This window comes from Amblyomma mixtum, chromosome 4, assembly GCF_055824585.1.
Source record: "Amblyomma mixtum isolate Tamu chromosome 4, ASM5582458v1, whole genome shotgun sequence".
Taxonomy (NCBI): Eukaryota; Metazoa; Arthropoda; class Arachnida; order Ixodida; family Ixodidae; genus Amblyomma; species Amblyomma mixtum.
In genome coordinates this window covers 110,190,508-110,204,353 of record NC_143015.1, presented here as the reverse complement: position 1 = coordinate 110,204,353, position 13,846 = coordinate 110,190,508, and the positions used below count along the sequence as shown (strand labels likewise).

At 51.7% G+C, this 13,846-nt stretch overlaps 1 protein-coding gene across 1 annotated transcript; it reads left to right on the top strand.

Annotated features, from left to right (window-relative positions):
- On the top strand, window positions 1–8,072 carry LOC149347836 (uncharacterized). Its single transcript, XM_089587545.1, has 2 exons — window positions 1–1,782; window positions 7,897–8,072. Exon 1 carries the CDS (start codon window positions 724–726, stop codon window positions 1,450–1,452), a length of 729 nt encoding a protein of 242 aa, XP_089443671.1. The 5' UTR covers window positions 1–723; the 3' UTR covers window positions 1,453–1,782; window positions 7,897–8,072.
- The last annotated feature ends 5,774 nt before the right edge of the window (window positions 8,073–13,846 follow it).

The following is a 13,846-nucleotide window of genomic DNA, read 5'->3' as shown; positions in this document are numbered from 1 at the left end:
AACATAACCGAGCGGGTGAATCGAAATCTGAAGAGCATGCTGGTCGCGACGACCGAGCAGCACAGAGATTGGGACGCGCGGCTGTCCGAACTGGCGTTCGCTACAAGGACAACCGTGAACAGGTCAGTGGGTATTACACCCGCTTACTTGAATTTTGGGAGAGAGATCGCTTTTCCGCTAGAGAATGCCCTACTCGACGCGGCGGGGCCTGCGCCCCCTCCGCTTTCGCAGTACGCGACAAGGCTCCGGGAGCGCCTGGAGGCAGCGCAGCGAGCAGCCCGCGAAAACCTCGATGTGGCGCGCATGGAGCAGGCGGATCAGTACAACAATGGTCGCCGTCACGTCGTTTTCAACACGGGCGACCTAGTACTCAAGAGAACGCACCCACTTAGTAACGCAGCGCGCGGTTTCGCCGCGTCGCTAGCGCACAAGTGGGCTGGGCCGTACGAAGTTACGGCACGGACTACGCCGCTCACCTACCAGTTGCGGTTGTTGACAAACGGCGAAACCGCCGGTCCGGTGCATGTCGCTGATTTGAAGGCTTTCCACTTTCGCAAGGACGATGGCTGCGAAGCGGTGGAAAATCAGCGCGATGCGGCGATCTCACCCCCGGGAGGACGAGCAGGTAGCGGTGCGGTTCGCAACCGACGCTACAACCTGAGGACCAGGTAGCACCCGTGTCTCTCGATCAATTATCACTCGCAGTGCTCTCGCCCTCTCAGTATGTCTTCTAGGAAGCTCCAGCGGACCGACGCCCGTGGCTCGGACTCCAGAAGGCAAGGCAGACCACCGTCGAACGGTGGCCGCCATCAAGGCGCGCCACCCGGCTGGCGGCAGGAGCCGCGCGAGTGGCGCAGGTTCCACGGCCGCGGTGGCCCCCACCGCCCGCCAAACCACATGCCTAACCACTGGAGAGCACCTCCCAGTGGTGCAGGCCAACGCAAGAGGGCCAGTGACGACCAGGCGCAGGGCCCCCCTCAGCACCCAGCCGGCGCTTCGGCCGCCGAGCAGCCGCAACCCAAGCGGCCCAGGGTCCTGCGGCACGTGGCCACCTGGACCACGGTCGCCAACGGAGCGGCCATCTCTTACTGCGCGCGGTCCAGGTGGCGGGACCAGGCGCAGCCCCTTCGCGGCGGAAAAGCGCTTGGCGGCTGCAGCGCCTTCCCCCGCTGCGCCACTGCAGAGGGGCGCCCGGAGGAGGCGGCCCTCCGCATCCTCCAGTCCAGCCGCCCAGACCTGCTGTCCCCGGCGGCCGAGGAGCTTTGGAGGGCGCTGCCGGCAGGGCCCCCAGCGGAGCCAGGCGCCTCGCTCCCCCAGGCGGCTCGTGAGGAGCCCGTCCAGCCAGCGGTGAGCGGCCGCCCGGCGAGCAGCCCTCCCCCCTGCGACGACTCTATGGACCCGGACCCGGAGGTCGTCGAACGCCTACTGGCGGACCCCGGGACGGACGTTTGAGGGGGGGGAGATGTAGGGTCTGCTCGCGGGCAAGTCAAATCTCGCGCCGCTCACCGCGGGTAGTCTCGGACCCCTTCTTCCCGAGTGGTGGGGCGGGGGGAGTGAGGCGAGGAGAAAGCCTTTATAAGGCGAGACCGGAGAGGCTCGCGCTCTCTTGCTCTTGGACCAGCCCTGCCGAAAGGACCACCTGACCCAGCTGCCACGACGACGACCGGCCCCCCTGATGTTAGAATAAACCCTTTGTACAAAGTCCTGCCTCGAGTGACTGCCTGTGCGCCCCCGCGCAGAGGAATTGCCCACAAGCGCAACTTGTCTTGGTACGTGGAATTGGTACGTGGCAAGCACTTCACTTTTCAAACTGACAAATACTTTAGCGTACACTCAGGACTCAGAAAACTTAGCTAAGGCAAAACTGGACGTATACATGGAAAAAATTTGAAAATGGAGATGCGTCTTTCTCACCTCGGTGGACACCTCAGCCGCGCTGTGTGGGAGAGGAGGAAGGTGGGAGTGAAAGAAGAAAAAGAGAGAAAGGTGCCGTAGTAGAGGTCTCCGGAATAATTTCGACCACCTGGAGATCTTTAACGTGCGCTGACATCGCACACCACACGGGTGCCTTTTGCGTTCCGCCTCTATCGGAACACTGCCGCCGCGACCGGGTACGAACCTGGGAACTCCGGCTCAGTAGCCGGGCAGCGCCCTTTCTTTTTACTGACTGGTTGAAGGGGGAAGGAGAGGAGAGAGCGTGGTAATACTTCTTTTTGATTGCAGATTGTTGGAATAGTGATTGCCGTGTCTATATTAATGACGTCGGACTCATTGTTACTTCCATGCTGTGCGTGGCCTGTTACAGAAGCGTTGTAAATTCTACTGCAGCGCAAGGAATGCAGAGATATGATATTAGCTAGCACTTAGTGAACACATGAGACAAGGAACACATACACAGGACACAAACACACTGTGTATTTGTGTTTTTTGTCTCATGTGTTCACTACCCGCTAGCAGATATTTCAAACGCCTTTCCAGCCCAGGCTTCCGCCTTAATTAGTGTCAGGCAGAGATGTTACTCGTATTTTCTGTGTTGTCTGCTGTTACGGAAGGTTTCTGTCATTTGATAATCTGCATGTCAAGAATATATGCGAGTCTATTGCTTTAGATCAGATGCTCTTTCATTATAATTATCCGTGCAGAATATTCGAGTATATATGCATCATTTCCCTTTTTTCTGCCTTTAATTATCCAAGCGATGCGGGATCATTGTCATCGTCTGACTCAGTGCATGGTCGCTAACGAGATGTAGCCGGCATTTGGGCGTGCGACCTGCCGCCGCGGTGGCTCAGTGGTTATGGTGCTCGGCTGCCGACCCGAAAGACGCGGGTTCGATCCCGGCCGCGGCGGTTGAATTTCTTTGGAGGAGAAATTCTAGAGGCCCGTGTACTGTGCGATGTCAGTGCACGTTAAAGAACCCCTGGTGGTCGAAATTTCCGGAGCCCTCCACTACGGCGTCTCTCATAGCCTTAGTCGCCTTGGGACGTTAAACCCCATAAACTAAACCAACCAAACCTGTTGCCGGACCGCCTGCTTCTGCCGCGAGATATTTAAGTGTGGGTCGAGGCTTTCACTAAGCTTAAAAGCCTTAAATTGAAGATTGCGGTGATTCACATTCCCACCCACCATCGGCCGGGGAGGCTATGGCGGCCACACGCACGAGACAGCGAATAGGCCTAGCGTCGAGAACCGTCGCGCTGTACTGAAACGTCAAGAACGCTGTCCATTGGGGCGCATCTATTAAAAGGTTTGATTAAAAGAATTCCGTGTTTAAAAATAGCATTGTGATGGCGAATACGTTTCTCGGACTGTGACCGCTGTCCTTGCTCCATTGCGGGGACGGGCGACCGTAGCTTAGGCGTAGTTGTTGAGACTATTCGAGAAATTTTCACGAGTTCGAGAAATTTTTGCGAGTTCATCCTGCGCCTTCGAGTTCACTCCTCAAATACAGACGACCTTGATTATATACTCCGCGAGGGAGAAGAATGTAAACACATCTACTACTATGAAATAACCGCGGGAACGCTCGTGTAGCGTCCTGTCGGGATGCCGTCAACGCCAACGACTTCCGACGCTGCTGTCACGGCCATTGCATGAATATTTTCCAGCATTCTAGTGGCCGGCAAGTAGCGAGACCATCGAGCACGTTTTGTTCGCTTTTAGAGTGTTTGCCAATACGTACACTTCTATGTCCGTGGAGATTTCTACTACTTCGGTGTGCCATCCCCGCGTGGTCGGGAGCGACCGGTGCTGGACGGCTCCAACTTACCATTCTCCGCGTTGCACTGCAACACGAGCAGACGGCGCAGTTAGCGGGCGTCCCGATTCGCAGCCGAGTACAAATCTGTTGTCTGTAACGGTTGTCGGCCGTCGCCGCAAATGATGGGACGATATCCCGATTGTGACTGATACACCGTGGAGTGAGACTAGTACTTAATACGCATACGTCTGAGGTTGAGAATGAAACGCCACCGACCGAAAATAGAACTATAGCGACTGAGAGTGGAACGCTGTCTTCAGGAACTGAATCTACTGCGAGTTTTGAGTGCTGCCGACTGTGATTGCGATTCAAACGCTACCAACCTGGAAAGGAATGCTGCCACCTGGTATTGGACTCTGCCGCCTGAGAGAAAGGCGCTGCCGGCTGAGAGAGGCACACTGCCGATTAACACCCTGGGGACGTTTTTTTCTGGCGTAAATTGTGATGGTATGGCGTTTGTTGAAATAACTGTTTAGATAGAAGCGGCCTGCAGTGCACCGGTATTCTTGCCGGAAATGTTTAGATACATTGCAATAGTTACCATGAATGCACCTGCCGAACTTGGTGTGTGGACTGCAGATCATAACTAGTTTTCCGTGGCCGACGTTAAGCGCAACTTGTCTTGGTACGTGGAATTGGTACGTGGCAAGCACTTCACTTTTCAAACTGACAAATACTTTAGCGTACACTCAGGACTCAGAAAACTTAGCTAAGGCAAAACTGGACGTGTACATTTGCTCCCCTACTTGGAAAAAATTTGAAAATGGAGATGCGTATGTCTCACCTCTCGGTGGACACCTCAGCCGCGCCGTGAGGGAGAGGAGGAAGGTGGGAGTGAAAGAAGAAAAAGAGAGAAAGGTGCCGTAGTGGAGGTCTCCGGAATAATTTCGACCACCTGGAGAACTTTAACGTGCGCTGACATCGCGCACCGCACGGGTGGCTTTTGCGTTCCGCCTCTATCGGAACACTGCCGCCGCGACCGGGTACGAACCCGGGAACCCCGGCTCAGTAGCAGGGCAGCGCCCTTTCTTGGACTGACTGGTTGAAGGGGGCAGGAGAGGAGAGAGCGTGGCAATACTTCTTTTTGATTGCAGATTGTTGGAATAGTGATTGCCGTGTCTATATTAGTGATGTCGGACTCATTGTTACTTCCATGCTGAGCGTGGCCTGTTACAGAAGCGTTGTAAATTCTACTGCAGCGCAAGGAATGCAGAGATATGATATTAGCTAGCACTTAGTGAACACATGAGACAAATAACACAAATACACAGGACACAAATACACTATGTATTTGTGTTTTTTGTCTCATGTGTTCACTACCCGCTAGCAGATATGATTTCAAACGCCTTCCCAGCCCAGGCTTCCGCCTTAGTAAGTGTCATGCAGAGATGTTACTCGCATTTTCTGTGTTGTCGGCTGTTACGGAAGGTTTCTGTCATTGGATAATCTGCATGTCAAGAATATATGCGAGTCTATTACTTTAGATCAGATGCTCTTTCATTATAATTATACGTGCAGAATATTCGCGTATATATGTATCATCTTCCTTTTTTTTCTGCCTTTAATTATCCAAGCGATGCGGCATCATTGTCATCGTCATTGTCAGCCTGCACGGCCACTGCAGGCCTCTGCCACAACTCTCCAGTGAACTCTGGCCAGCAGAGATATGGGCGACGGGTTTTCGGGAAGTATGAGCTTGTTGTCTGTAATTAATTTTGCAAACTGCACTGATCTCCGAGCTTTTCACGCCACCTTCGAAGCACGTTCCTTCGTGTTTAGCTTCCGAGAGCACGCACAAGCTCAGGGAAGCACCAGGGCTGCCCGACGACTGCCTTCACCTCGACGCAGTAGCCGAGTGGCTGTGGCGTTGGGCTGCTGAATGAACGTGAGCATGTAGTATAGGGCCCAAACCCTGCCACGAATCGCAGCCACATTTAGGTTCAGGCGGAATCCAAAATTTGCTCGTGGTCAGTGACCGTTAAAAGAAGGGCCCGAAATTGGCTTGTTTCAGAGTAGGGGAACCGCATCGAATAGGGCGGTAAGGAAATAGCGAGGAGCCAGTGCGCATGCGGGGAACAATAACTCCTAGGCATGCGCACTGGCGTCCCGATATATTCTCCTATCTCCCTAACCGATAGGGTCCTGCAAGCAAACCTATTCTAAAGCTTCCCTTTAATCTGCAACTATGCGGCGTCTCTGTAGATTCATGCCTCCTTATCTGTCCAGCAGCCGCAATCTAACGCAGCGGCTATACACCGCTTTCACTTACCGTCTGGCTCAACGTCACGTGGTTATGCGGCAGCGCCTTATTTGGTCACTGACGGGCCACGCCATCAGCGATGAAGGGAGAAAGGGCGAGATGACTTGCAGCGATCGAAAGGTAGAGGCCCTCTAGGTGGAAGTATAAAAAAGAGCGCAAAATGCTGAAGCAGCGTATGACTGTCGAGCGTTAGCAATATCGAACGAATATTGCGTGATTAGCCATCTTCGTTGTATCCGGTACAAATTTTTCGTTATATCCGAATGTCTTCTTTTCTTGATGCCAACGTATACAGCGCAGGAAGACAAATCGTTTGACACCGCTTAGAGTGTCCTACGTATACTAGTTTGGCCGTAACGGACGTTTGGAGTTGCAAGAAGTCACGGTTTGTGTAACCAGAGGGCGCCGATGCGAATCCCTATGAAAGGCTACGCTTTGATTCGACTCGTTACTTTATGGTCCGTAATGCGCCGAATCGTTTGATAGCACTTCGAACAATGAGGTGGTCGCCAGTGGTACCACCCATTGGTCCCACTTGAATGACTTTGTGTTTCATATTAACGCGACCTTGAGTAATGCGAGTTCCGGAGCAGACGCTCCAGAAATTGAAGGATGACAGCAACGCCGAGTTCCCGAACAGACACCAATGAAGATTGTCAATTAGGCTGGCACGCCAGCGATGCCCCGGCTCGCAATTATATCAGAGCGAGCTCGACTGCCCACGGGACGACCTCGCCATCTCACGACCAGCGTACGCATGCATGAGCGTACGACCGTGGCCTCCGCGCCGCCGCCGGAGCAGATCGCGGCGGCCACGGTACGACTGAACCGGTGGCGCCTCCTGTCGAGTGTATTGTGAAGCTCTGCAGATCCTATTAACCGAAGCAGGTTTCAGGAACCAGTTTTCTACTTGTTTGAAGCCTAGCTTTCAGTACAATAGCAGTATAATGGTGTTTTCATTATCACGCCCGTAAACGTGAGTGATTTGCTGCTGCTCAAGAGCGAAAACAAAACCACTCCGAAACAAAGAACAGGGGTGGGGGTCAACTGCGCCAAGCTAGCCATTTCACTTGGGGATGTAAGTACAGCGAGTTTGAGCCCCGCACTTCTTAAGCTGAAACGCGCGTACTTCACTCTGAGTTGCACATTTGACGCTGAAACAGTCGTACTTGCTTTCCAGCGCTGTCAGGGTTAAGTGTAAAGGAACGTTGAATCAAGGATGCGACCAGACATCGTGTTGGGTGGTAAGAGCTTCTTACGTTTCTGGGCGATCCGACGAACGACCAGCAAGCGACGACACCGGAGGTTGTCAGGAATGCCTTCATTCCATCTCGGCAGCCAGGCCGGAAAGAGCGGCTCGGCGCTCTGCCGTGGCGCTTATATCGCCCACGGTATCAGCGTTTTTCATACGCGTCACGATGAGCAAGAAATCAGCAATACGTTCCGCGCGACAGAGGATGTTATATCACCAGAATAACCTAACAAGCTAGTGTGAGTCGGACTTCGGATTGGCGGCGAATGCGCCACATGACAATATCCGAAAACAATTACGAAACCAATTACTCATAAGCCTTCGCTATGTGGTATCGTCCTTATTTCACGCGAACGACTGCCACCAGATCTCTGTGCACGTGGGGAGGCGGGGGATGTTAAAAGCTGATGCTGTGGAGAAAAGGAAGGAGCAGAAATATTGCCGAATTTCTGCACATAAGACAACCTCTGGTGCATACGCGCTGTTTTTTTTTTAATTTCTGCGAACTTATAAACAGCGCAGAAGCAGCGCTATTTTATCTCCCCCTTAATAATAAGTTGCAGTGCGCACTTACCTGCATTTGTCGTGATCATCGCTGATCGTTTATTTCGTGTGAAACTGCAGGGCGCCTGCTCCGGTCTCCCGTCAGACTCATGCATCCCTCGCCGAAGAAGAAGACAACGGTTGGGCAGGTCAAGCCGCGGGACCGCCGTGAGCGTCGGCAGTGCTTTCGCCACGTGGGTGTTGCTGCGACGCTGAGGTAGCTGAGGCACCTCCCGCCAGCCACTCCTGACAACGGGGACAGGTGAGGTGCAGGAGCACGTTTTACAGGCGCGGACACAAGTAAATGAAACCCGATACTCTGTTGTTCACGCATTCCGTACACAATAGGAAAGAAACATTGTTTCTCCTAGTTATCGTTATTTCGTGTCAAACTCCAGGGCGCCTGCTCCGCTCTCCCGTCAGGCTCACGCATCCCCCTCGTCGTAGAAGGCGACAGTTGGGCCGATGTAGGCCGCGCGACCCCTGTCAGCGCCTTCCATGCTTCCGCCACGTGGGTGTTTGCTGAGACGCCGAAGCACGTCTCACCTGCCTCTCCTCGTCCTTTGGCCGGGAAGCTCTCGCAGGTAAGCAGGGAGGAGGACCGCCGCTGGAGTGGAGCACATTGCCGGCACATGCGCTTGGATGCAGTCTTTGTTGCAGAGCGCGTTAAACAAAGCCGCATAATGACCGGTGGAACGCTGGGTTCAAGTGCTTGGCGACGCGTAGGGGCGCACATCCTCTGCTCTTGTTCACAGGGGAGCTTCCTTATGAGACCGTTAACATCCATCATCTTGCCTTTTCCCTCTTGAAAGATCGCATGTGCGAGCTCCCGAAATACACTTCTTCAGGAATAAAACCACTTTTAGCTAGCATTCACTCCTGCTTCTAAAGCGGTCTTCGTGCCTTAGTGGAAACAAATGCATACGACTGATTTTTTTTTTCAGCGCTTTTCTTGCTCGTGAAGAGTCAAGTCCCCTTTTTTTTTTGCAGCGAAAGCTACACCACTGTAGCTGGGACGCATTTGCCCATGAGCGCCCGAATGACCTTAAAACGACCTTGAGATATGTGGTGTGGTGGTTTATTGGGGTTTAACGACAGAAGGAAAGAAACATTCTTAAAACATAATTTACCGAAGATAAATGGACTGTTTCAGCTAAAGCTTGCATATCATATTTATCATGAAGTCACCCGTGACCCAGTTTCCTTTTATGCTTTATACTTCCCTAACAATAAACCTTATGATTTCAGGTATAGTCATTTTCAAATGCCTCTGATGAGAACGAATTATGGTATGCTGCACATTGATTACTTAATTCCTAATTTACTTAATAAACACCCACGTATTATGGAACTTCTGCAGCAGCCTCGTTCCCCCCATAACTTCAAGAACAATGTTAAAATGTACCTTCTGTCTCTGTCTCCTCCATAAAGTGTCCAGTTTCTAGTTTTTTTGGGGTTTTTTTTTTACTCGCTGAGTGTATGTCCAGGTTCGCTATTTTTGGCTTTGTTGTCCTAAAGACGTAGGAGGCATGCGATGCGGTTTTCATTGTTTTTGGTTTGCGTGCTATTTATCCCCTTGCCTGTATGTTAATTCTGTGTATCTCATTGTTTGCTATTTCAATATTTTTTTTGTCCTAGAGACATTTTAGGTATGCGTTGTTGTTTCCTTCATTTTTCATTGCATCTGTGTTAATTATGTGTAACTCATTGATCTTTACATATAATTCATGTAGTACGTATGCGATGTTGTTACTTTTCTTGTTTTTCCTTTGTGTACTTTACTGTGTAATTTGCCACCCCCTGAGCAATGTAACGGGTGACGGGGCCACGTCAGGCAAAAAATGAATTGCCTTTTGTCCCGTCACCTCTGACAAATCGTTGTCAAAATAAACTTCACTTCACTTCAAAGCGACTCAGGCTATGATGGACGCCGTAGTGAACGGCTCCGGAAATTTCGACCACCTGCAAGGATGTTTTTATGAGGCTCGTATCGTCCACGCTTGGAGGGGATTTCGCGCCAATTCACTATCTGTAAGGTAATTTCACACGGGATTCCATGTACAGATCTATAGTCGTACACAACTCAAGGATGAAGCGGCGAATGCTCCTCAAAGGAGCCCCTCCAGCCAATGGCGTCGACCGGTTGTCGTAACATCGTGATGCTCTCGTTGTCACGTGATCGTGATCCTCTTGCACCTGAAAGCCCCACGTCGTCGAGCTAGCAGGTGGAAGGGGATTAAGCACGGCGTCACGACAATTGGACGACGCCATTGACTAGAGGGTGAATGCATCTTAGAGGTGCATTCTCTCATTCGTTGCCGACTTCTGTCCTACTGTATAGCGAAGCGCCGTTTCGTGATTGTGGCGATGCTTTCTGTGTCGCTGACTGTAGGATCATGCGTCTACTTCAAACATTGCTTTTTGCACGCCATCAAGGTTCTTCCTGTGCAGATCAGCCGGCGTAGAAGTGGTCGTGTGGGATGCAGGCGTCGCGGGTGGGTCACTGCTGTTGCGTTTTACAGCCGCTGTACACCGCTGGGCTGTCTAGGTGTTCGAATTTCGGCGTGGAGGAGGAGTTACGGGTTAAGGTATTCGTGCATGCCAGAGCAAAAGAGCGGCTTTAAAGCACGCCTTAGAAAAGAGCTTTGAAACAGTTTTGTCCCGCATAAATTTTATGTAATCTGCAACGAAATCTCGATTTTTGTGACCCCTTATCTCAATTTTAGAGCTCAAGAGTATGTGGATCTTTTTTCGCTACTTGTGGTTCTAGCGATAGCCGTACTGCAAGGATGCATTCCCCAGCGCGAGCCGACAGCCAATCGACAGCCAGCGTTGGCGAATCTGAAGTGGCTACATGGCTGGGTGAGCTGCTGTCGACATCGACGGACAAAGACCTCTTCAGGAGAAAGGCTTCTGCCATTTCTCTCCAGTTAACCCTGTCCTGGAGAGACATTGGAGATAAGGGTACTACATGGCTGGGTGAGCAACTGTCGATGACATCGACGGATAGAGGCATCTTCAGGACAAAGGCTTCTGGTATATATCTCTCCTGTTAACCCTGTTCTGGAGAGACATGGGAGACAAGGGATGTGGGAGGTGGGTTTTAAGGAGGCAGGAGCGTGTTGTCTGTAATTATGCGAACTCTACTGCCCACTTCAGAGCTTTTGACACCACCTTCGAACCTTTGTGTTTGGAGTCCAGAAGCACAGGAGCTCCCACAATGCCTCCGAGCACCGCGTTATATCACTCGGACCAGTGGCGCCACCAGCGATGAAGGAAGAAAGGGCGATATGGCCTCCAGAAAGAGAGGGAGGACGGCAGCCCTCCAGCTGAAGCCATACTCATGCGACTTCGCAGTCGCAATGGGGTGACATCATTATTAGTGCGAAAGCATTGTATGGCTATGTACCCTTGCTTGAACTCTTTGCCTCAATCTATCGAAAAGCGGAATCAGCTGTTGAGCTGCGCTCAAATTTCGCGTTAAGAAGTAATATAATCGTCGGCCATTTTTTTTACCTGGCTATCTGTTGTTTGCACTCACGCCGTAGTAGTCGCGATGCCGGAGACTGGGAGCAGCGTTAGCCGACCCTAATACCAAAATAATCATCAGTGATTCTTTTCCACCTCTCGCTTACTTCTTCGGGCTCCAGCCCACGAGTTGCTCAGCGGAAGCGCCCATTCGCACACACTCGCCCGAGATCTCAGCTGCCGAGCCGAGTGTATGATCAGCCTCCCTGCTTCCTCTCAGACTAATTAATCTCACGCGCTTCTCCACTCACCACTTACAGGGGCATACTCCGAATGTTTTCTCTTCTAAACACCACCCTGTCCCAAGACCTCCTCCAGGACCACCCACCCTTCCGAGGCCACGCTGCCCAGTGACGCGACCTTCAACAGCGCCTCGGCTCTCCCGACTCCTGTTGGCCGCTACCCAGTGACGCGACCTTCAACAGCGTCTCGGCCTCCCCCGACTCCTGTTGGCCGGTAACCGTGTTTTTTTGCTTTTCATTTTACACAAGTGTTGTGTGATTGCCATCATGTATTTTGTTTCTGAACCCCACACTAGCCTCTGGCTATGGGTTCAGTCAGTGTTTTGGTAATATGTATGACAAGAATAGAAATAAAATGAATGAATGAACTGGCTTCACAGAAACTTCCCGGCAAGGAGACGCACGCAAAAGGAGACCGGGAAAGGGCAATGCCGGGAGGAAGAGCCAAGTCCAGGGAGCCGAAAGAGAGGAGAGCCGAAGCAGCCGCCAGAAAGGTTAGATATGCTACTGGCTGGAAATGTCTGCTGTGCATTCGCGCGAAGGGCATCCCTCCCCTCCTTCATTTCCTTTTATTTGCCTAGTAATTGCCAAAGCGTATGCCGCCGCGGTGGCTCAGTGGTTATGGTGCTCGGCTGCTGACCCGAAAGATCCGGGTTCGATCCCGGTTTCGGCGGTTGAATTTCTTTGGAGGAGAAATTCTAGAGGCCCGTGTACTGTGCGATGTCAGTGCACGTTAAAGAACCCCAGGTGGTCGAAATTTCCGGAGCCCTCCACTAGGGCGTCTCTTATAGCCTTAGTCGCTTCGGGACGTTAAACCCCATAAACCCAAACCCAGCACTACCGGCTCGAAAGATGTCTCTATCCACCCGCACACCGTGATTTAACAAGACGCGAGGCTGTCCAATGGCGCAAAGTAAAAACTGGCAGTTTTCCAAACCCCCTCTTATACAGTAGGATCTTTCCGCTACAGATAGACCCCATGTGCAAACACTGCTTAACTCCGGCCACTCTCATACACATGGCATGGACTTGTACACCCTTCAAGACAAACAACTCAAACTCCCCAGAGACGTGGGAGTCTCTACTGAATACTTTCCAGCCAACAGACGAACAGCGGCTTATCCAGCGCGCGGTGGAGGCCGCGACATTCCAAGAGATCCCCTCCTACCTCCTCTAAGCTAACGCAACCGGTCCTTGGACTAGTCCCCTGTTTCTGGGCGTAATAAGAGGTCGCCACCACCATCGTGAAAGGCCGCGCGTTCGTTGAATTCGCTATTCGCCAATAGCTCCGACTTGAACAGCTATTGTTATTGCATCGTTTTGATTGACATGAGGTTGATCGATTGATTGAAGGGATCTTTATTTACTGAATATTCGTAGAACTTCGTGGGTGGGCCGCCTAGTCCGGTAGTCCACTGGATGCTGCTGCTGCGCTGGCCCTCCCCACCAGCCGGTGCTGATGGTCAGGATCATCGCGGAGCAGAATGGCCTTATGAACCCTCATAAGCCATCAACCAAATATCAGTATAGTTGACTATTAATGAATATGTTGTTCATTTTCAACTATTTCGGTTGGCCTCCTTATCTATTGAGGGGCCTGTGGCACATCGGAAGTAATGCCCTCATCACTTCGGAGGTGAGCTCAGAGTAAATAACATTTTATTTTCGTGCACAGAACTCGAATGGCTAAGGGGAAAATTTTTTGCTGTATTTTACAAAGAACACATTCCCTTGCAACTCAATTTATTTTGGGGAGATAATCCACTCGCAAAAAGTTTCTCTTTTTAGTTTGCTTAAAGAAGCGGCGATCATAAGCAAACTATAAAATCATTAAAATCGGCAGTGGCCTAGCTCAGTTAGGCCAGGATATACGCAGCAAAAAAAAATCGCTGTGGTTTAGCTCTGGTTAAACCTGGCAGAGTAGCGACAGTGTAGCTTCTTTCAGAGACTCAGAACTCTATTCATCGTCATCTGTCGTCGTGGATGCACTGTCGTCGTCTAAGCGGGCCCTTCTAACCGCGTCGCTTATCGAGACGCTTAGCGCGCTCTTCCTCGGTCTCCTAGGCTCGACGCCTCCTCTTGCCTTCGTTCCTACGATGAGCCCTAGCTTCCTCCGAGCTGTCCATTTCTACCACAGGCTCCGTATCGTTGTGATACCCTCACAATCTCTGACGACATTCCGCGCATGCGCACGACTGACGAGGCGGGCGGCTAGAATTTCGATGAAGGCTAGAGTCCCGTGTACTGTGCGGTGTGAGTGC

Excerpts from the sequence above, each read along its gene's own strand:
- LOC149347836 (XM_089587545.1), top strand. The coding sequence starts at position 724 with ATGTCTTCTAGGAAGCTCCAGCGGACCGACGCCCGTGGCTCGGACTCC.